General features: G+C 34.3%; 1 protein-coding gene across 2 annotated transcripts in view; it reads right to left on the bottom strand.

The window, feature by feature from the left end:
* Positions 1 to 23,303, bottom strand: part of TBC1D15 (TBC1 domain family member 15) — a 69,684-nt gene that overhangs the window by 5,603 nt on the left and 40,778 nt on the right. Inside the window, exons 6-14 of one of the 2 annotated variants that reach the window (XM_055328478.1) lie at positions 18,638 to 18,740; positions 17,622 to 17,672; positions 17,133 to 17,330; positions 15,945 to 16,073; positions 15,294 to 15,397; positions 14,165 to 14,259; positions 9,713 to 9,829; positions 4,571 to 4,671; positions 260 to 359 (exon numbers count right to left, since the gene is read on the bottom strand). In XM_055328478.1, the coding sequence (XP_055184453.1) occupies positions 260 to 359; positions 4,571 to 4,671; positions 9,713 to 9,829; positions 14,165 to 14,259; positions 15,294 to 15,397; positions 15,945 to 16,073; positions 17,133 to 17,330; positions 17,622 to 17,672; positions 18,638 to 18,740 (998 nt within the window). The remainder of the gene's footprint in view (positions 1 to 259; positions 360 to 4,570; positions 4,672 to 9,712; positions 9,830 to 14,164; positions 14,260 to 15,293; positions 15,398 to 15,944; positions 16,074 to 17,132; positions 17,331 to 17,621; positions 17,673 to 18,637; positions 18,741 to 23,303) is intronic. The other variant, XM_055328479.1, reaches the window with a different exon arrangement.

The raw sequence follows: 23,303 nt of genomic DNA, 5'->3' as shown, positions 1-23,303 counted from the left end.
ATGCCAAGAAACAATTCAAATTTGTTTAAAAAAATTGTTTAAAGAAAACCATAAAATAACAACAAATAAGTCATTTTATGAACAAACTATTTTAAGGCACTATTATACAAAGACAGTTTGGTCCCACACTTTTGTTCCTCAAAGGAACTTAGGTAACAGCAATAGGGTAATATGTACCTTGAATATAGTGCTTTACATTTTTCTTTCTGTAAATCACCCTAGAATGTGCTGGGTACATAATTTGATTCATTAAACTTACCTAAGTAACTGCAAAATCCACTGTCCAACAACCGAAGTAAGGTACTCAGTTGAATTAGCTGGGTCTTCATGCCTTGCATCTGTTCTTCAAAATTGTGATGCTTTAAAGAGAAATAAATGTCACCACATAAATAATACTTAACAAACATTTTATCGTACAAAAGCACTGATAACTAAACGAAGAGTCTAAGGACAAATGTTGCACTTATACCACGCTGGTTATATTTTTAAACTATCACAACAAATTAAAAAGCTATGGCAACATTAAAGAGGAAAAGAGAACCCTTGATTTTAAACTAAGGATTATTTTTTTTCCTGTATTCATTTCACTTAGATAAAGAAGAATGCAGAACTATAGACTGATACGCTTATTTCTTACATCAAATAAGAAACCTGGTGAAACAAAACAAACATTTGGGAACAAACTTTTATCAGATCACTTCCATTGTTAAATATTTCTTCATATTGTCATATAAAATAAAATTAATTTTAGCTGTAACATATACCTTATTTTGAAGAATTAATTACTTTAATTACTTCTTAAATTTGGTGACATTAGGGAATCTGAGAAGTCAAAACCATTTTCATGACAATTCTAAAATAGTATATGCATTTTGCACTTTAAATTTTCCCACAAGGTTAAATGCTGTATGAGGAGTGATATCAGAGTAGACTGAATATAGGGGCAGATATGAAAATCCAGCTGTCTTCCATTAAACTAGACATCAAAGAAAATGGAAAACAATCCCTCTTCTCAAAAAATTGTTTCTGTTTTGGAAAAGTTATTTTTCGTTTAAAAAAATGTTATGGGGCAGCCCAGGTGGCTCAGCGGTTTAGCACTGTCTTCGGTCCAGGGTGTGATCCTGGGGACCCAGGATCAAGTCCCACGGCAGGCTCCCTGCATGGAGCCTGCTTCTCCCTCTGCCTGTGTCTCTGCCTGTCTCTCTCTCTCTCTCTCTCTGTCTGTCTCTCATGAATAAATAAATTTTTTAAAAAATTAAAAAATAAAAAATGTTATGTATGTTAAAGTATAAAAAGGTTTATTGTTATTTTTAAATAATTAATAAATATTTATATACTTTTCAGCATTTTCATATAGATAAACATTAAGAGATATAACCTACATAAACTCTAAGAGTCTTCAATAGTATTTAAGAGTATGAAGGACTGGGTCCTGAGGTCACAAAGTATGAGAACTCTGCAAAGTTGCGAAGAGTCCCTTATGAAAACTTTAGTCAAGGGGAGACCAAAATAATCGGAAGTCTCCTTAAACATTCCAATCCCTTTTACCCATGTGACCCAACCCCTGTGACCTACTGTCCTAATGCTTATAAAAAGCCTAAGGACAACATCTCTTCCCTCAAACTTCTTTTTTAAGTTTCAGAGACAAAGCATTATTCTTGGAAAGGAAACTAAAATAAAATAAAAATTTAATGCTACTGATTCTTAAAAAACTGATTTCTAGAGGCACCCGGGGGGCTTAGTAGGTTAAGCATCTGACTCTTGAGTTCGGCTCAGGTCATGGTGTCAGGGTCATGGGATCCAGCCCCCCACAGCAGGGAGTCGGCTTGAGATTTGCTCTCCCTCTCTCTCTGTTCCTCCCCCTGCACACACACACCCTCTCTCTAAAATAAATAAATAAATCTTTAAAAAAAAAAACTGGATTATTCTCTTATGCCTTAAAGAACTAGTTGACTAGACTGACACAAGCCTTTGGGATATTATTGCTTCACACTTACCATATGGACCTGTAAAAGAAAGGCAAAAATCAGCTCTCTGATTAGCAGCATCATTTTTACTATGATGGCCAAAGGTAATTTGTCTGTGAGTACCAACATGGCATAATCAGCTATAAAATGAAGCACTCCCAAAATGACAGAAGCCAACTTTGGTAAAGTAGCTACTCCAGGAGAAGGAAAATGAGATCAACAATGGATATACAAATGGCTTCAACCGTATCTGTGAAATAAACACGTGTGTGCATACAAATACCTATGTGTTTGTACATATACACATACACATGTATACATACATAGACATCTATATGCATATATATACATATACACGTGTCTATTAATGGGGAGGGAGGTGAGAAGGAAGGAAAGAACTAATGTATACGGCAAAATGAATGGTGAGGATAAGAAAGTTTATTAGATCATTTTGCTAATCTTTCCATAATATTTCTATAATAGACACACAGTCTATGCCTATGCCTATATGAGATAGGAGTAAATATAATAAAAGTAAATCTATGGACATTAGGTTCAGTCATCACAAAATGAATAAAAACTTACATGAAGTAAAGCTGTAAAACAAAAAGAAGGAGTCAAAAGCAGTATAGATTTAAGGACACCAAACCAATAGCAATGCAGTAAAAAATAATCATGCAGATTATTTTGATTGCAACATTACCCTTTTATTCAAATTGAAAAAAATGTTAGTAGACAATATATTAAGAGATTTTTTTTTAGAATAAAGACTAGAAAAATCCCCAGACCATCCTCAATGGAAAAGGCAAGCACAGAGAACATTTACTATAAGAAAAAAGAAGAATGAATTTGTACCATCATACACAAAAGTGACAAAAAGACTGTAAAGTGTATATTAAAGATGTTAAAAATCTTTATTTTTGAGACCTAAATACGTGCACAAGTATGTATGCACGCATGCATGTGTGTGTGTGTGCATGTATATATATATATATATATATATATATATATATATATATATATATATGGCATCATAAGCCAATTTTTTTGAACATGCCAATATTGGCTCAATTTTATGAAGGTTATTATTATATAAATCTAAATGTAGTATGTTCATGTTAATTTTTCTGGAATACCTACCATAAGGAAAGGTCTAAACTAAGCACTGGGGAAATATTCATGTGTTTATTCTACAAAAATCTGTTGCACAAAAACCTCATGTTGGCATTAGGAAAATTCTGGAAGCATACCAGAAAACTAGTTAAACAAAGACATGACCCTTTTATCAAGGAACATACTAGCTCTAGCGAAAAGAGGATAAACAAAAACACAAGAAAGGCAGACAACAACTTTTATACTATTAGTATCAGTTGTACAGACCTTTATAACAAATGCCTCAGGTTTCTAGAGCACTTGGGAGTAATTGGAACTAAGAAGGCAGGTAAAATCAATCAATCAAAAAGGTAAGGAAGACAAACTATAATATTAGCAGATTACTGCAATTAATAAATCTTTCCAAATAATCCAAAACATTAACTCACGGTCACAACTATGTACTTTGAATACTTATTAATAGTAAAGATATTTTTAAACTATCAAATCTTATCAAATATGCATTTGGAAAAGAAGTAGAAGTGAGGATGAGTTGGAACCATGGGTAAGAAACTTGAAGAAATAGATAAAAGTGGGAAAAATTGGAAAAGAAAAATTGGCCAGCAAGAGGGGAAGAATAGAAGTAAGGAAAAAAGAGAAGGGTACTTCTATATTCCACATTTGTATCCCAGAGAATGAATTACCCTTGTGACCAAGCCATTTGAATACCCACCATCAAGGTCCAGCATCAAATACATTAGTTTTTCTCTGAAACAGTACAGTGACCTATGTAGTCAGGTCTTTGGATTTCATACGCCTTTATCTACTCTTAGGCCTCTGCTGTTCTTTTTTTTCTTTCTAATAAATTATTTGAGAAGGCTGTTGTTTTATTTCCCTGTTAATACTCTCTGTGCTACTGTCCCAGAATTGATCGATAATTCAAGCTATTATCAATAGATAAAATGTCCTTTGTAATAATATGTATATATAAACATAGTTCAACTCTAAAAATCACATGCTTCTGAAAAAATAAAAATGAATTACTAAGAAAGTGTCACTGTTACAAATAGTTCAAAACAGATCTAGAAGAAAAATCAGTTACTATAATGACAAAACCCAAAATGTTCACAAAAAGTAAGGATATTACTTGGCATGACTAAGCTTTATCTCCAAAGCAGGTGATTTGAAAGCTCAACTACTTCACAAGCATTGAATTCATCTATTTCATCAATATTCTATAATGACTCATAGCTCTTCTGCAGAACACAAGCATTCACTGATACTAAATTCTGATTATTCCTGTGCTACAGGCACTTACTATCTACTTTTTATTAAAAACAATGTCCACATTTTCAAGCCCCTTGAAAAGGCTATTTTAAAAAAGAAACAAACATGGAGCAATTTTTTTTAATTCCACCATAATTGGCCAAATACAAACATCAACCTTCTAAGATTACCCAACCTAAATTTTCAAAATTAGTTTGATTAAAGGAAGGAGACCCTATTCTTACCATTTGGTCCATATAGGAGGCAAAGCACCAAAAGGCATCCACTTCATTTTCCATCACATATAAAAGAGGAGAAAGTAAGTCACTCATTCCCTGAACATACCCTAAGAAAGAAAAAAAAAAAAAATCATGACTCTGAAAACCTAAACTTTATGTATCCTTCTGTGTATATCACCACGATTTCACTTATAATTTCACCTTTTCTTTGGTTTTAGAAACTGGTAGATACTGACATTTACCAAGAAAATAAACAAGGAGGAAGTCCAGTAATCAGATAAGAAAGAGGAGCTGTTTTAGACTGAGATGTCAAGCAGATAGATAGATAGCTGCTATTATGTGTCTTACTTTAGACATCATTATCAAGTGAGGGTAGTATCATTAACAAATAGTGTGCAAAATTATTATGATAAAGAGGAGGGGTGAAGAGAAAACCCAGACGAACATCAAAGGTAAGAGTATATACTCAAAGGACTGAGTAGGAGTAGAATCAGAACTGAAGAGGAAAAAGAAAAATCAAGGGAAAAAAGTGTTGTAAAAGTCAAGGGGAAGAATATTTCAGGGGCCAAGCAGCCAACAGCACCTAACTGCCATGAACAGGCCAAAACAAATAATGAAAAAGGGTCCAACTGCTTTAGCCACCAGATCACTGGTAATCTACACCAGAAGTCATACCAAAATTATGCACTTTCTTTAAAATAGTCATTATCTATGTTCTTTTTGCCTTTCTTTTCTTGTTACTCTATGCACAACTAATGCTAGCAACTGGTTTTAATCCAATGAATACTCTGTACGTGAAAGTACCACTCTGACCACCTTTATCTTGATGCTGTTATAATTTCTCAGTCATGACAATTACAGCCCGTGATTAAAAAGAAAAACTGGAAAGATATCAGGCCCCTCACTTAAGCAAAAAGTCTTGGTTTTGCTTTCCAACTGAACATGCCAAGCTTATTTTTTAGTTATTAAAAAATAAAACTCTCAATTTTCCTGTTTTACAATTGATTTCAGATTTAAGACACATTCTTGAACAAAGGGACAAAAAGTTCATATTATGCCTTTTTACATATATATTATCATTCAACTTTGGTAACTTTTGTATATTTGTTAAAGGTACATAGAGGGTTTTTTTTTTTCCCCAAATGTAGTGTGAAGTCATATAGTCTGTGCAAGCCCAAAGCTTACATTCTTACAATTCACAAAAATCTATGTGTGCTGAAGCCATTAAAAGATTGGGTACCACCCAATCCATGGACGACGGCCTGAAGAGAATAAAATGATGGAGAAAGGCTGAATTTGTTCTCTGCCTGGCTGTTGAGCTGGGACACTGATCTGCCTTTAGAGCTCATGGTTCTCATGCTTGCAGATTTGAACTGGCATCTACACCACCGGCTCTCCTGGGTCTCCAACTTGCAGACAACAGATTGTGGGAATTCTCAGTCTCCATAACATGAGCCAATACCTTAGAAGAATCTTTTTCTTTCCCTTTCTGTGTATATATGTTAAAATATACTAAATATACATATATATAGATACATATATATATTTAAACAGAAATTAAAAATATATAAATATACATAATCGTAATGGTTCTGTTCCTCTGGAGAACCCTAATAAAAATACTTAAAGAAAAAAAAAGAAGAAATAGGTTGGAAGGAAGATTAAACTGTTATCAGCACTTTTCTACATGGCACTGACACAGAGAAAGCGATGACAAATATAAAGCATGAAAGAAATTTGATATGCTCCCATTCTGTAGGTTGTCTTTTAGTTTTGTTGACTGTTTCTTTAGCTGTGCAGAAGCTTTTTATCTTGATTAAGTCCCAATTGTTCATTTTTGGTTTTGTTTCCCTTGCCTTCATAAATGTATCTTGCAAGTTGATGTAGTGAAACACCAGGACACCTGCACTCCAAAGTTCACAGCAGCAGTGTCCACAATAGCCAGACTGTGAAAGGTGCCACGATGTCCTTCGACAGATGAATGGATAAAGATGATGTGATCTATATATACAATGGAATTTTACTCAGCCATCAGAGTGGATGACTACTTACTATTTGCTTTGATGCGGATGGAACTGGAAGGTATAATGCTGAGTGAAGTAAGTCGATTGGAGGACAATCATTATATGGTTTCACTCATACGTGAAATAGAAGACATAGTCAAAGGAATTATAAGGGAAAGGAGGGAAACTGAGTGTGAAAATAGACAAACCATGAGAGACTCCTAACTCTGGGAAACAAAAGGTTACAGTAGGGGAGGTGGGTGGAGGGAGGGGGTCACTGGGTGACAGGCACTGAGGAGGGCACTTGATGGGATGAGCCCTGGGTGTTATACTATATGTTGGCAAACTGAATTTAACTTTTAAAAAATGTAAAAAATAAAATAAATAAATTTCATCTGAATTCAACAAAGTGCAAAAGAGTACTAGTATACTGGGTCTAACTGCATATTGTCTATAAAAAATATTTCAAAGTGTGCAATTCAAAAGATTTACAAAGCACCTTTCGTCTGGGGAAAAAAGTGCTTTATTATAAAGTTATGATGAATAAAAATTTCTAAGAAGCTAATTTAATCATTTAAGTCTTCAGCTTTTATATGGGATCACTACCACATTTCTTATACCAGCCTTAGCTGAAGCAAGTAGTCAAATTAATCTTCATACTCTAGTTGCTTTTAATCTATTTTATTTTATACATGATGTTCTTTGGGGTATGTCATGAGTTGCGGGGGTGGAATTAATGTACAAATTCCTTTTAATTAAAGAAAGATTAAAGCTGTTTAAATTAGCATTCAGTGACACTAAGATCCTGCAATAGTGCTGACTGATGCACATCTTAATCAGCACTACTACAATTTCTCAAGTAGTTCCCTAAAATTATTTTCATAGCAAATTTGTTTCAGGGGGGAGGTGTGAGAAATGAACTCCTTATCATCCTAATGTATACCTTTCTACACTGGAAAGAAAAATTTCACCTACATATAGGTCAATTTCCAGGTTAACTGAAGCTTAGCCCTTAGAGAATCAAGTAAAAAATAATAATCTTAGGAGTTGGAAATCATTTTTTTTAAATCAGACACTCTGCTTTATTACATACAGTATTTTAAGTATAGCTTAATGTTTTATTGGATCATCATTATGTACATGTATCATTTAAAAAGATACCTCCCATAGAAACATTCTTAGTGACTTTGCACTAACTAAAAATTGTTCTTCCTTGGGTTCTTCTTTCTGCTTTGGTAATTTCTATTTCCTTCACCATTAATGAGACTGAATTTGATGTAAATATATCCATACCTCATCTATATGGGCTATGACCCCAAACAATTCAATATGATAAAATTACCTACAGGAGTAAATTTACAGCCTAGGTTACTTTGCCATGGCAAAACACAAGAAATTTGGTCTACTGCTTTATGAAAATTACCTTGGGTCCTCACAAGGCCAGAGTTCTAAACAGAAACCTTGGCTGTGTTCCTGTTAAGGAACGTTTGTCCTCTGACAAATGAAGATAGCAATTTACCCAATTAGCTGGTCTGAGACTATGCCCTGAAAAAACTGAGCATTCCAGAACTCCTAAAAATATGCATAAATTCCTATCTCAAAATTATCTACCTGAAAGTACAGGGCAATGCCTCTTGTTCCCTAAGACTATGGTCCTAGTCCCCATAGTAAAATGACAATGGGTCAGCATGGTAGATGTGTAGAGATAAGAATGCCAGCCTGAAATAAAGACCTGGGTCTCTCTCCCAGTCCAACATAGACTACTTGTGCAACCTTGAGTCACACTCTAAGACATTTAACTTTACTCATAAAATTGGGATTATTTCCCTACTTCATCAAAAGGGAATGAGTCAAAATCAAGTATGACAACGTTCTAACCTGAAAAACACTCTACCAATATGTTTTCAATGATCCAATTTGAGAAGTGATAGATAGGACTGGCTAAATTTTACAATTTAAAGAGAAATCTGTGGTTTTCAATTTAGTGTCACCAAAGAGGCTGATGCCTCAAGATCCACAAAAGAGTTTACATCTTCCCCTAAAATATGAAAGAAGAGGAATTCACAGAGATACAAGCTGTGAGGAAAATATACCGTAATTCAAGGTTCATTAAGATTTAATATGCTAAATATCCAACTATCTTCTCCAAAAGATGTCTTTATTTAGCTCTATGAAAATAATCTGGAAAACCTCTATTTCTGTTATTCTCTACTTGGGAATCACTCACATGGTAGATAACTGAGAAACTTTTCCATTACTTATACTTAAAGGTTAATGTTTAAAGAATTTTCTTTTAAGAAACAGCTTAAATTCTCTTACCCCTTAAAATATTAGTTCCTTAGATTTTCTACCCATTATACCTTCTCCACACAATCCACTACTGCCCCTTCCAGCTTGTCTTTCTAACCCACTTTGGTAGGAAATACACTTACCAAGAGAGTAAAGCTCCACATGGCCTAGATAATTATCTGCATGGCTCATCCAAGATATCACATCAGTATTTTCCTTCACAAGGCAGGAAAGCATTTCAAAGGTTCCCAAACTTTCTCAGTTCACAGACTCTTAACGTCTTAGTAATTTTGTTCTAAGGCACCCCCGGGCTTAAAGAAATAACTAACATTTCCATTTATTAAGTACTCAGACCCAAACAACTTAATAACTATTTATGTCCCGTGAACTTAGCACCTCTTGGCACTGCACTACTTCTCGAAGCTTGGAATCCAACTGGATACCACCATCCTCACTTCTTGTCCTTCACCTATTTTCATACTGTACTTGCTTATTATCACAGCAAGGCCAAAAGCCCTGCTTTGCAAAAACTAACTTCATCAGGAGGAATATGGAGGTCTAATGCTGAAACTCTGAACTACTTCAGCTTGGACTCAGGGCAGTATCCTTACAGATGCCACTATCTCTCTCAAAAATTTAAAATATTCCACAATGCCCCAAGAGTATGCTGTGGAGACCCAGCGTTCTTCAGCGCATCATCTAGGAATCACAGCCTTCTAAGTTCCAGTCCAGCAGAACAATCACTATAGAAACTAACCCACAGAGCTGTTACATATGTCTTAACAGGTTAATAAATTCAAATACAAAATAAATATATATAAATCTTTTAAAATTAGGGTATTAGAGGAGAACTTACCTAAATCAAAATCATACATACAGTAGGTCATCAAAATGTCATGAAGCAAAATCAACCCTGGATTATCTTGGCCTTCATAAAACTTGTTTGTTCGATCTGTTCTGTTAACATCTTTTTCTGAGGAGGAAAATCATTATATATTTGAAAACCTTTCAAAAAACACATTTTTATAAAGCTTACATCTTACAAGAACAAAATTATTTTTCTGGCTATTAATTTCACTGTCTCTGACCTTTTACTTAATGAAAAAATTCATCAAATTCCATTTCAGATATGCAACAAAAAAAATATTTTAGAATATTTTTCAAAAATCAGTTCACTTCCTGAGTATATTTTCAAATATTTTTCAATTTTCATCTAAACATAGAAATTTTTCAATAGTAGAAAACACTTGTCATTAATTAAAAGCAACATCAATAATCCACATTAGTTAGAAATAAAAATGCCACTCATGAATGCATGTGATAGGCAATATTACTTGAAAACAGTAATTTTAAAAAGCTACTATGCAATCAAGTGTAATCAAAGAGATTTGCTTTATTCATTATTAACGTCTTTGTCATGTTCCACAATCATCTTCAGGACAAATTAGTTCCTTATTCCCCTATAGACATTATTCAGTTTACATATTAGTATAAGCAGTATAAGCAATTTATTTTAATTTTGAAAAAATGAAAACCCACATTGTGCTGGAAACTATTTCATGACATTAAGAACAGGTCTGGAAATTATCACCATGAGTGTATCCCAAGTTGTGCTGACAATTCAATCCACAAACACTGATACCTATTAAACGCAGTTTATAGCAAAAGGCTTTACAACTAAAAGGGTGTTCCCCAAACAAATCCCTCACTAAATGAGGAAGAAATAGTTAAAAGAAACTCAAAGTGTTTAGTCTATTCTATAATAAATTCTGTTTAAAAATTGTGACTGATCTCTCCCCTCACTCCACCCCATTGAACTGAGTAAATTGAAAACACTCTCACTACAGGTACTCCTACTTTTCCAAAGTCTTCACTTTTACAAAAGACTTGCATGAGTAACTGTTTTCACTAGCCAAAGGAAATCCAAAGAAGATGTGGATTTTATTAATCCACTTTTACAAAAAAAACACGATGACAAGTGAAAACAGTATTCAGTGTCTGTTTTGCAGTGACGGTCACAGAGACAGTTCGTGCCCTGGGCAGCTAGAGGGCCCCACTACGCTCGCTCCTTCCCGGGATCCACATCCCCATCTCAGCATCAAGCCCTCATAGCCTTGAACTGGGCCTGTGGGCTTCTGTGTTGTACCTTGATTGATTTTGTGTATCTGTTAGCAAAAAGCCTAAAAGAGGTAATTTTGAGGGTCTGAGAATGCTTTAGAAAGCTTCCATATATGTTAATATAGTGATTATTTCTTTGCTTTATGCCATTTAGACTTATGAAAGGTCTCACAGGAACACCTGTACTTATGAAGAGACAGAGAGCTATTTTACAGAAGAGTAGAATCTAACAATAAAGGATGACATTAGTTTAGATTCTGAAAGGGCAAAAAAAAAAGATTCTGTAAGGGCATTTAAAAATATATATGAGAACAATATTATAGCTTTCTATTAAAATATACTATATGAGATTTAGGGACGCCTGGATGGCTCAGCGGTTGGGCGCCTGCCTTCAGCTCAGGTCGTGATCCCAGGATCTGGGATAGAGTCCCCATCAGGCTCCCTGCGAGGAGTCTGCTTCTCCGTCTAGTCTCCACCTCTCACTCTCTCTCTGTCTCTCTCATGAATAAATAAATCTTTTTAATAAATAAATAAATAAAATACACTATATTAGATTTAATAAAAACAAGTACATATCTGTCTTCAGCTCAGGTCACGATCTCGGTGTCCTGGGACAGAGCCCTGTGTTGGGTTCCCTGCTCAGTGGTCAGTCTACTTCACCCTCTGCCTCTCCCTCTGCCCCACCTTTCCCCCTTGCTTGTGTGCTTTCTCTCTCACTCTAACAAATAAAATCTTTAAAGAACAAAACTAGGGGGATCCCTGGGTGGCTCAGTGGTTTAGCGCCTGCCTTTGGCCCAGGGCGTGATCCTGGAGTCCCGGGATCAAGTCCCACATCGGGCTCCCTGCATGGAGCCTGCTTCTCCCTCTGCCTGTGTCTCTGCCTGCCCCTCTCTCTCTCTCTCTCGGGCTCCCTGCATGGAGCCTGCTTCTCCCTCTGCCTGTGTCTCTGTCTCTCTCTCTCTCTCTGTGTGTGTCTCTCATGCATAAATAAATAAAATCTTAAAAAAAATAAAAAATAAAAAATAAAGAAAACTAAAAACATCAAAATGTTTCATTCTCAAATCAGTGTTGATAAAAAGGTGTGCATAAGTTTATCGTTTTTTTTTTAATTTTTATTTTATTTTATTTATTTATGATAGGCACACAGTGAGAGAGAGAGAGAGGCAGAGACATAGGCAGAGGGAGAAGCAGGCTCCATGCACCGGGAGCCTGATGTGGGATTCGATCCCGGGTCTCCAGGATCGCGCCCTGGGCCAAAGGCAGGCGCTAAACCGCTGCGCCACCCAGGGATCCCCAAGTTTATCGTTTTTATTAACTCAAGCACAATTTACATAGTCATAATGACAACATAGATTATTTGCCTTAACAGGGGGTTTTAAACATGGTAAAAAATTATTTGTACCCTCATGAACTATCTGCAATTCCTTCTTGTATATTTAGATGCAACATGCCAGGCAGAAAACAAAAAGGGATCAAAAATGTTATATAAAGAATATTTTATAAGGAAAGTATTTCTAGAAATTATTTCAAGAAAGATTATTAGTACTTAGGTTTAAAAAAAAAAAACAAGCCCTCACTTAATCCAACTCTCCATCTAACTTGATATAGCTAAAGAAGACTGAAGAAACCACAACCATGCCGCCAACAGACCCCATTTTACATTTGCTGTAACTAAACCTCAAGTGGGCCTCTAATGCTGCCTGGTAAACATGTTCTAGTTCATTCATCCATTCCTTGTCTCCATTCATGTAACCACTTTACATCTTCTCCTCTGTTCTCAAGCCTCCAAAATGTTTCTTCCTCCCAACTCTGGTTCTCAGATGAGGATCTTGCTTCCTATTTCTGAGAAATGGAAGTTATCCAAAGAGAACTTCCCCCAGTATCCCACTATTTTAGCCACATACCTGCATTCGCAGAGTCCCTTCTCACCTATCACTCTAAATGAGCTTCCATCCTGGTGGCTAAATCCAATCCCCCTCTTGTGCATGAAATCCACCCAAGGATATTGCCCTAGTTAATTCTTGTGTCCCTCTCTAGTTTCGTTTTTCTTCCTATTGGATCCATTCCCACCTAGCCTTCAACCATACTGCTGTTTCTCTCATCTTCATAAAAACCTTACTCAATCTCACTATCCCCTCTAACAGCAGCCCGTTTTATCTCCATCTGTGTAGAGCAAAACTTCTTAAAGGAGCTGTATATATTGTGACCAATTCCACTACTCCTGTTTCCTCCTAAACTCACTCCCATCAGGTCATCACTTCCAACACTCCACCAAAACTCCATCCATCTTTATTTATGAAGCTATAAATAAATTCATAAGCAAAATGCAAATTTTAAAAATAAGTTCCACTAGTATCCAAAGCTATCCTAAAATTATATAGAGTCCAGCTAACCAGATAGTTAAGAGTATTAAAACTGGGTATTGCCCTTAACTATATGATCTTGGACAAGCCATTTTTGTTTTCAATGGTTTGGTTTTGTACAACGGAGATTATCAACTGAAACTTAAAGACACTTATAGCAGTAACTATGCATTCTTTCAATAACTTATACCAACCTGGTCTTTACCGTAAGAGCTAGGTAGCCCAGTACTCAGTCTTTGGAAATAAGTCTAATTCTTTTAATGTAAAATTCTGTCATACATCTCTTTTTTATGAAATAATTATTCCCACACAATAGTTACTCAATTCTCACACACTGACAAAAATTTCCTATCTGAAGTCACTTATTAAAAAAATAAAATAAATGTATATTTAGAGATGGTCTGGAGGGACATAAGCCAATGTCTATTAACTATAATTATCTATGGATGACAGAAACAAAGCTAATCTTTATTTTCTTCTTTTTTGCTTATCTATAGTTCCTAATTTTCCTATTAATAAACACAAACTCTTTGTAATAAGGGAGACATAATGGTTTTTGAATGAAATTAATTCAATAAGCAAATTAACCTTTTTAAATTCATATTTCAGAACCAAAAATGAAGTATGTCAGTACATATACCGACTGAATTCATATTCCTAATTGGAAGAGAACAACCAAGATCATCAAATACACATTCTAATGTACTGTCTAATTCTGATTTCTCTTTTGAGCCCTATCTCCATAGCATATACCTTCACTCCTTAAATTTTATCAAGACTTCAATGTCAACCCCTCTCATGCATTTCCAAAATTAGGAAAAAATTACCAATAAGACTTCTATAATCTCTTAATCTCGAATTTCTCTTCTCTTGTTCTTCGCTGACAGATTTCCATTGTAGTTTCATCCTGAAGTATTCATCACTACAGAAAACAATTTCATACCAGAAAAAGCTATGAGAACACGGTATTTTTAAAAATTCTAAATGGATTTTTCCATTAACAATATATCATAGCATTTATGATGCTAGTGAGATGTGAGGTTATAAATAGGATAATGAAATGTTTACTTATGATACATAACTAAATACAAAGGAAAAATAAAATAACCTTATACATACCATAAACTTTGCTTAAACTACTAGAATAATTTAGGTATGATTTTAAGAAAAACATTTACCTCAATCCTTAATATGATATCTAAAAGTATTCTAGTTATTAAATATTTTAACCACTAAAGTTTGTGAATAATTATAAATACAAATCTACAAATTGCTGTTTTTTTTAATGTGACATAAGATTTCCATTTTTCTAACCAGTTTATTCACAAACCTGTTAATGTGAAATGTCTTAGAATAATTGGCAAATGTATTGAAAGAGAAAGGATTGTCTGAAGGTTTAAATATGTACATAATGATTCAGAGTGAGCTTTCAATCAAAGGCTACCCTGATGAACTGGGAGTGAGAAGGGTAACTGGAAAGTTGGTCTAAGTTTAAAGTCTGAGAAATACCTTAAAAAACAGAAAGTTTTCCCAAAAACGGAAAGACTAGTTTATTTACAAGAGCACCAGGAAAATAATTTAAAGGTAATTAACCTAAAGAGTAAATATACTTCTTGTGGCTATTTTTATAATTTCATAATGAATTGCAAAAATGGATCAAGATGATGTATTTAAAAACCCCTATCTAATTAGTTATTTTTCAAGTATGCAAAATGTTTCTACAAAGGAAGTGGAATTTTTTTTACCATATTTCTACATATTCACCAACACAACTATAAGGAGTGTTTGAAATGACTAGTTTAAAGTACAGAGCTCAATTTTTCAACTAGAAAGATGAAAACAAAATTATTTTTCCCATACCCTCATCTATTTAAAATAATCATCTAGAAGCCCTATACTATTTTGTATGAGTGAGTTACTAATTTCTTTGGTGAACATACAAAAGTTCTTACTTACGTTTTTTGTTTTTGTAATTGAGTTCTTTCCTCCTTGGTACTGTCCCAAGGAAAATAACCCAAAAGAAATTTCCATGCTTGCTTTCTCAATGCATGACTAAGTCCCTAAAGAAAACATGCATATTAAACACGGTTGTAAAAAAGAATGGAATACTTTAAGTTCACAAAACTTGCATATAAATATACAGGAAGACTAATATTTAAGAGACAGTTTTTATACATATTCACTCAATTCAGTGAATACTAACTTGTTTTTGACCTCTAGTTCTGAAGATGTAAACTTTCAGAAAGCTTAAACAATGCAGAGTATTGTTCTATAAAAGACAGTGGGACTGATTAGTCTTTCCAAGTCCAATCCTTATTAAATAAGGCGGCTACCAGTGGGGTATATACACGCCTCCTTCATATAATCCACAGAACTTGAAGTAAGGAAAACTATTCTTCCCTAGGCTTACTGGTCTCCCGCCCTCCCCACCGCGCAATCCTAAGGGACATCACAAGGATTGTGATGTCTCTGTCCTACAGGGATTTTAAGGCATCATTATTCAAAAAGGAATTCATTCCCTGACTCCCTCTACACTCTACACATCCCTCCAAAAGAGAAAATTTAAATATCAGCAGTTTCAAATATCATCCATATTAAGGTATTTACCCCTCTAAATATCATCTGCTTCATATTATCTACATTTAAAATTCTTCCTTCAGAATCAATGTTCTTAGTCCATTCTTCCAGTGATACTGGCTCTCTCCTTTGAACAACAGGTCGTTCTCCCAAATCAATCTAAAATAAGAAGATAAGCAATACGGAGTACACTTTTAACCAGTGATATTAAATCAAGGTACACAGAAACGATAACTAAAACACTATCACTCAGGCACAAGTTCTAACATTTCTAGTATCTTCCCTTATTTTTCAATGTTTCGTTTATGAACTTTAATAGCATTCCATACACTTTCCTTCCTAGTAACCATACAAATAACAGAGTAATAAATTCAGAGACAGGAATACATTTGCTATTTTGAGTTTCAATTACATAAGTACAAAACATTCGACATGTAAATTCCATAAGGGACTCTTCAAATTAAATGGTGTGCTGTTATTATTTGAAAAGACAGTATTATTCCACTAAACATATTCTAAAATTAGCTTTCCTTCCAAACTAAAATTTGTAGCTCTCGGAATTGATTCATGATCCATTAGCTCCACTTGGTATTTTCTACAGTTTTTTATTCAATTAACAGATGTTGGTAATTTAAAAATGCCATTTGCAAGATAAGCCCTTCAAGTATTACATTTTTTGTATTTATAATGTTCCAACTATGTACAGCCTAGAATTGTAGCAAATTCAAAAGTCTTGTTGGGCATATATAAAGACTGGCCACAATTCAGGGCCGGGATCCATCTTCCTTAAAAAAGAAAAGATTCACATAAGCATAAAAGCCCTAGAGTAGTGTCCTGACTAGCTGCCTCTGGTGCCTACTGAGAAAACATATAAATTAGGAAGAGAACTTGGAACAATATGCAAGGCTCATATTCACTGCTATGCACTCAATGAAACAAACAACCTGTTCATTATCATCAAAAAGTAATCAAAGAAAAGAGATCCAACTAATAAACAAAAAGTATAAGCAGTAAATGAAGCAGCACAATCCAACAATGTGGAGGCAGAACAAGTATTAGTTGTTAGATATATTAGCAAAAAAGTTATAAGAAAGGATTATGAGAAAGAGGCAGATATAACCAAAACTGAGTTTCTATTTCTATCATATTCAGTACATGTTTAAAAAGCATTTCTCCTGTTAAAATGTGAGAGCTATGTTAATATAAATGTCCACTCACTCTTGTGATGACTTCGAATCCTGGTTCTTCTTGTTGATTTATCTTTAAACCTGGAATAGCATCACTAAGAAAATCTGCCATTTCTGAAGGTGGTCGTTGATGTGTAGAGGGATCACTGCCTCTCAGACTATCAAAAATGTAGTTTGTGACTTTGGAAAATCCTACCATAGTTGCTGTATAAGGATCCTTTTTAATTTTCTATGTAGTAAGAAGAGAAATATTAGCATTATTAATTCAAATAAATAATAAAAATACCACTATCATGAGCAAAAGGGCAAAGTTTTTTAAAGGGAAATCAGAACTAAAACAGAGTGTTCTAAGATTTTTTTTTTCTGGGAAGAAAAATTTTTATTTTCTAAGCCAATCTTTTCATTTGGTTAAAAGAGAATATTACACAGCAAGTTAATGCTACTGATTGAATTGCAGATAAACAAATGATTTGCAGGCTTTATTCAATCTGCATACATCACAAATATATGCAGTGCTTACTTTCCATTGATGAATGGCCCACAACAGCATTCTTCTGTCTAGCAGTCCTGCCTTCACAAAAAAAATATTTCTTGAAGTGTGCACTAGTCTAACGGAAAATATTCAATAGCTAAATTTTAAAGCTCACAATATTTAAATATCAGCTGACATTTTAATCTAATTATCTGATTAATAAATCATGCCAATGAGTGTAATTTGTTCTGGACAGTGCTGCCTTGGAAAACAACAAAAGTTTTTCTATTGCTAGGGTTACTTCTAAATCCCAAACTGCCTGCTTATTCATAGTTAGCAAAAATAGTGATTTTTTTAAAGGTCTTTTAACAATTATTTTCACAATAAAAACTGTTCCCTGTTTACTTTCATCACTGTCTAGCTATCTCGTCCTCCTTCCTCAAAACTGCCCTTTTTATCTTATCTTCAGAACCAAGAAGAGACCATCTGGGACAGAGTAAACCCTCAAACATTTGTTGAACGAGTAAGTGAATAAACAAACAACCATTTCATTAGTTTACATAGAAATTTGAGTGAAAAATAAATAACTTTACTTCTGCCTGTGTTAAGTGCATATTTTTAGCCAAATGTAAGAATATACTCAAATACCTTAAGGAGAATTAGATTATCAGGACCCCAAATGAATCTACTTAAAATGGAAAATAAAAATTCAAACGACATTAATGAATTCAAAGTAGCTTACCCAGTGACCTCCCACCTAGTCAGTGAAAGCTAGGATAATAAAAATCTACTAATGTCCAATATCAGTATTACAATAAAGGGAAACATTGCCTTAAGAGTAACTAAGAACCAAAGAAGCTTCTGAGTTTTACAAATGGATGAAACATATTATTTTTTAAAAATTACAGAGAATAAAAAAAAATTAGAGAGAATAGTTCCATAAAGTTTACACAGAGAGAGACACATGTCTCATTCTATATAATCTGAGAAAATGAGAGGTAGGAGGTATATGAAACAATGATGTAAGATTAACAGATTAATACAAAATAGATTAAGAAACATACTTGTATTAAACCATATGCAGGTTCATCAAGAAGATTTTCAAAAGACTGTGAAAGACTCTTATTCTGACAATTCACAAGAAGTGTTCTTTTATCCTGTGGAGATCTGTAATAAAAGCAGGGATCTGTAGAAAATACTAGCACACTGCATCAATTACTACCAGAATACTTACTAATGCCTACTTTTCCTTGACAACAACAATGAAAACCCAAGACTCAAATGTCCAGTTCTAGAACTGTTGCCCATCAATACAATATTAGTAAATAGCTAGTAACTATCTTAAATGAGCTCCGAAACTATATGAAACATGAAATACTAAATTAACAAACATAAAAGGGTTGAATATTTTTATTCTAGGTAAAGCCAAGAGAACTAAACTGTAACGAACCCAAGTTTTTGCATGTAATTATAGTAGAAAAACCTTACAAACGAAAGTATCTGCCTTTATTATCATAAAAGTTAAAGAAAGTGAAAGCACACTTTAGGATTCATCAGTATATATAAAATTACAATACAGGAAAATGTCCTATTTTGAAAGGGTTTCAACTTCATGCCACAGCTTGGTAATATTGCAATATAAGATATTAAGAACACAAGATAAAATAGATTATTTTTTAAAGATCATTAATTATGCTAACCATAATTATAAACACACATGAACATATTTAATAAGGTTATAATAATGTACAGTTCAGGTAATAGTATGTTTTTAGTTCTTGTTTATTAAGCTCTTAGAAGCAAGTTGTTCTTTGCATTTTTTTCTTCACATTTCTTAATTACTACAGAATGCTTTCCAAATAGGCATTTAATTTGAAGTAATCAGATGAATTATCCAGTCTTTTGTCTATTAAGTTTTAAAACTTAGTAAGTTAGCTATAATAAATCCACAACTTTTCTGTGTTTAAAATAAAACTTAAATGTGTTATGTTGCAGCTATCTACTTCTCGTTTATTATAAATGTTTGAGATAAGAACTTTAATAACAGTTATCTCTTCTCAATTCTAACACAACAGGATGCAACAGCAATGCCAGAGGGGATATGAACTCCAAAGCAGGATCTCATTTTTACACATTCAGAAATGCTTGATCTTCAGAGACAACAGTAGCTTAATAAGCCCCTTGGCTTTTTAAAAGGAGATGAGGTTGAGTCATTTGAGGGTAAGAAAAAATATAACTTTTAAAATGTTCAATTTTCATTTAAATGTCATTTTTCTGAACTTACTGGGGTTATGCTTAATACAAAGACCTATATATACTCTCACAAGGCATTTTTTTAAATAAGTCTTTTAAATGTAGCACCAGAAAAGTAACTAATATAACAATATATGTTTTCCCCTAGCACAGGGCAGCTGGTACTATGGTTATTGTTTCTAACAATAAGTCAAATAATTTCTTTAAAATTCAAGCAAAAATTGGTAATTGAAGTCAAACCACTGGCTATGCATGTAGAAAAAGCATGTAGCTATCTGGGCTCAGATCATTATTATGGCTCCAGATTTCAAACTATAGTCAATGAACTAGCAATGAGAAGAAGAAATGACTGCCTAACCAAAAAGCAACCACAGCTATTCTTTTAAGAAGAAAGGATTTAGGGGCGCCTGGGTAGTTCAGTCAATGAAGTGTCCGACTTGGGCTCAGGTCAGGAACTTGGGGTCCTGGGATCGAGCCCCACAACAGACTCTGCGCTCAGCAGGGAGTCTGCTTATCCCTCTCCCTTTCTTCCCGCCCCTCCCCGGGCTTGTGCTGTCTCTCAAATAAATAAATAAAATCTTTTATAAAAAATAAAAAATAAATAAAAAGAATGGATTTCATTTTTTATACCCGATGCTCTGTGATGAGGGGCTGGGGAAAGTTCTAGGAGGAGAGATATAAGAAATTTAAGACTTAGATGAGTTGCCCTTAGCTAAAAAAAATCAACAAAAATATTTTTAAGAAGTACATGAGTCAGAGGACAAGCTGTATATTGCTAGGCAATTGCAGAGCTCGTCAAAAGGAGGGTTGGCATTCCAGAATATCATTACATTTCCACCTGCCAGGTTATCACACTGATTTAATTTGGAAAGATCAAATATGACGGATTTATATGTATATATTCTGGAAATATAATGGATTCTAGGAAGTTGATCTCTTATGAAAACATTATTCAAGATTTTCAAATTCTTTGTAGCAGCAAGACAGAACTTTTAATGATGTTAACATCACTAATTCTATTAGAGCCTACTATAGGGCTTAAAGAAAACTACAGTCTAATATCACAACTATAGAAACAGATCTATTGAAAATTCAGAAGTTATCTCCCCAGCTTTGGAGTGAGCCTCTCCCAAAGACCTTAGAATAAATTCAGAAATGATAACAGCTGAAGAATGTTTTGTGTGCTGAGATGTAGTAGTAGCTATTTTCCATTGCTACTGAGAATAACCAATATAGAAAGCTAAAGAAATAAAAATATCACTGCAAAGGTTATCAATCAAAAGGTCGATAAAAATAAAGTACAGAATATTTACAAAACTATAGGTATAACATATTCTTATTTATTTTACACATATACCTCAAAGGAAATAAATGAGAGTTTATAATTTCATTTTATAAATGGTGTTATATGATGATACAACCAATTTGGCTTTTTAGGAAATATCTTACTGCCTGGATATTTATATATTAATGAAAAATGCCCCAATATACAAAATAAGTTTAATGGAATCTTTGTATTACAACCTTCCTTCATATCCTAGCACCAACTTGGTTCCAGAAAGTAATATATTTGTGATTCATTCTTTACCCAAGCATGTTTTAAAAGGTGATAAATCAAAGAACACTAACAAACATGAATGAAAAGGACAGTATGTTTTTCTAGGAGATAAGAAAACCATTTGAGAAATTACAAGTCTCAAGAAGCTGGTCTATTATTTTGCACTGATTGATCCAGCCAGTGAGAATGAAAGAAGAACTGTACATTACTCTCCAGCCTCATTCTCACTCTTACAAAGCTGCACATCCCTAGTACATCCAAGATTTCAGTTCATCTATATGGTAAGGCCCTTAATTCATTAGGGGCAGTATTAGGAAGAGAAGATGGCCACAAATGTATGTCACATCATTCAACTGGGTTAATCAGAGAAAAAAAGAATATGGTCTAATTCTGTGGGTTTTGCATTGAAAAAAAAAGGGTGACCATGGCATAGACTGCCAGGCATCCCAATGAGGCTGTGGAAACCAAAGTTTTCTGGAACTATTCTTCCTTCTGGTCTCTACAACAATCTCCGACCACAGGAATGTAACTCTGGAAACATCACTTTGCTTAAGATAACTGATCTAGGGACAGCAAATGAGGTTGCCGGGGCTGACATCTAGTAGAGTGAAAAACTGAGAATTTTCATTTCTTTGGAGTTCAACTTAATTGAGAATTCCATTTATTTAGATTATAACTAGTGAAATAAAGAACAAAGATCTTTAATATCTTCCTGAGAATCTGATACAGATGGCTTACACAAATATGGAATTTTTTTTAATGTCAGTGACAGTTTATTTGGAGTATCCATAGTCTACCACTGGACTCAACATATAATCTCTGGTGAGCTCTACAGCACAATATAATTTGGTATAATTTATAACGGGAGAGAGAACAGGAAGTGTTTATTTCAGCTTAGGGTACAGAGGGGCCTTGGGTACTATTCTTACGTATTTCAGATCATTCAGAGGGCAAAGAATAAATTAGCTTCCAGTGTCACAGAAGAATGCACCATGGAGAAGTAGCTGGTATCAGGGGTGGTTTTTGAAGGACTATCTCTTCCACCCTTCTCACCCCCCTAGAAAGGCTACATCTCCACAGGACTATAAATTGAGTGATAAAAACCCAAAAGGGAGAGAGAAAAGAACCAAATATAGGGAGGGAGGTCAGTCTCCTCTGTCAGGTTCTTCTCTTTGACCAGGCCATTAAAGGTTGCAATTAATCACTGATGTTCACATTATATTCCATTTTATCCTCCCCTTAATTTCATTCTTTCTCAGAGCTTCAATTACTACTGACTCACAAAAAACTTACAAATTATCCTACTATATACTTACATAGTGCTACACATCTCTTATTTGGAGTACCTATTACAGCCAAATGCTATGTTTATTTGTATAAGTAATGTCTGTCTCTCCTACAAGGGTACAAACTTCATGAAGGCAGGGACCATATCTTTTGTGATTACTGCTTCTTCTAGCAGTTAGCACAGAGTGTCTAGGACATAAGTGGTCTTCAAAAAAAAAAAAACTATATATGGCGGGAGGGGACATCATTCCCATGGCTTTGTGTTTTCAAATGGAAATATGCACTTCTATTAAACTCTCCTTGGCTAAGACAAATCTGATTACTGAGATAGGAAAGAGTAAGGTACATGCTTGGCATAAACAACACTTCGCCTTCCAGACATTGCATGCGCACACACTCGCACACATGGATTTGCGCTTGCTCTTGCTCTCTCTCTCTCTCTCTCTCTCTCTCTCTCTCAGATTTGCCTATCAACATAAAAGAGGCTTTCTGGTCTGGTTTCATTCACATCATAAGTGGTCTGTCCTCAATAGGAAGACCTGTAGTTGTTCAAAAATTGGTGAGTGACTTCAAAACTACTTTGGGGTAAATTATGATGATGCTGCATATCTAAGCCTCATCAATAACTATAT

The sequence above is a fragment of the Nyctereutes procyonoides genome, unplaced genomic scaffold, assembly GCF_905146905.1.
Source record: "Nyctereutes procyonoides isolate TBG_1078 unplaced genomic scaffold, NYPRO_anot_genome, whole genome shotgun sequence".
Taxonomy (NCBI): Eukaryota; Metazoa; Chordata; class Mammalia; order Carnivora; family Canidae; genus Nyctereutes; species Nyctereutes procyonoides.
The sequence above is the reverse complement of the archived record's forward strand: the minus strand, read 5'-3'. Positions and strand labels throughout refer to the sequence as shown.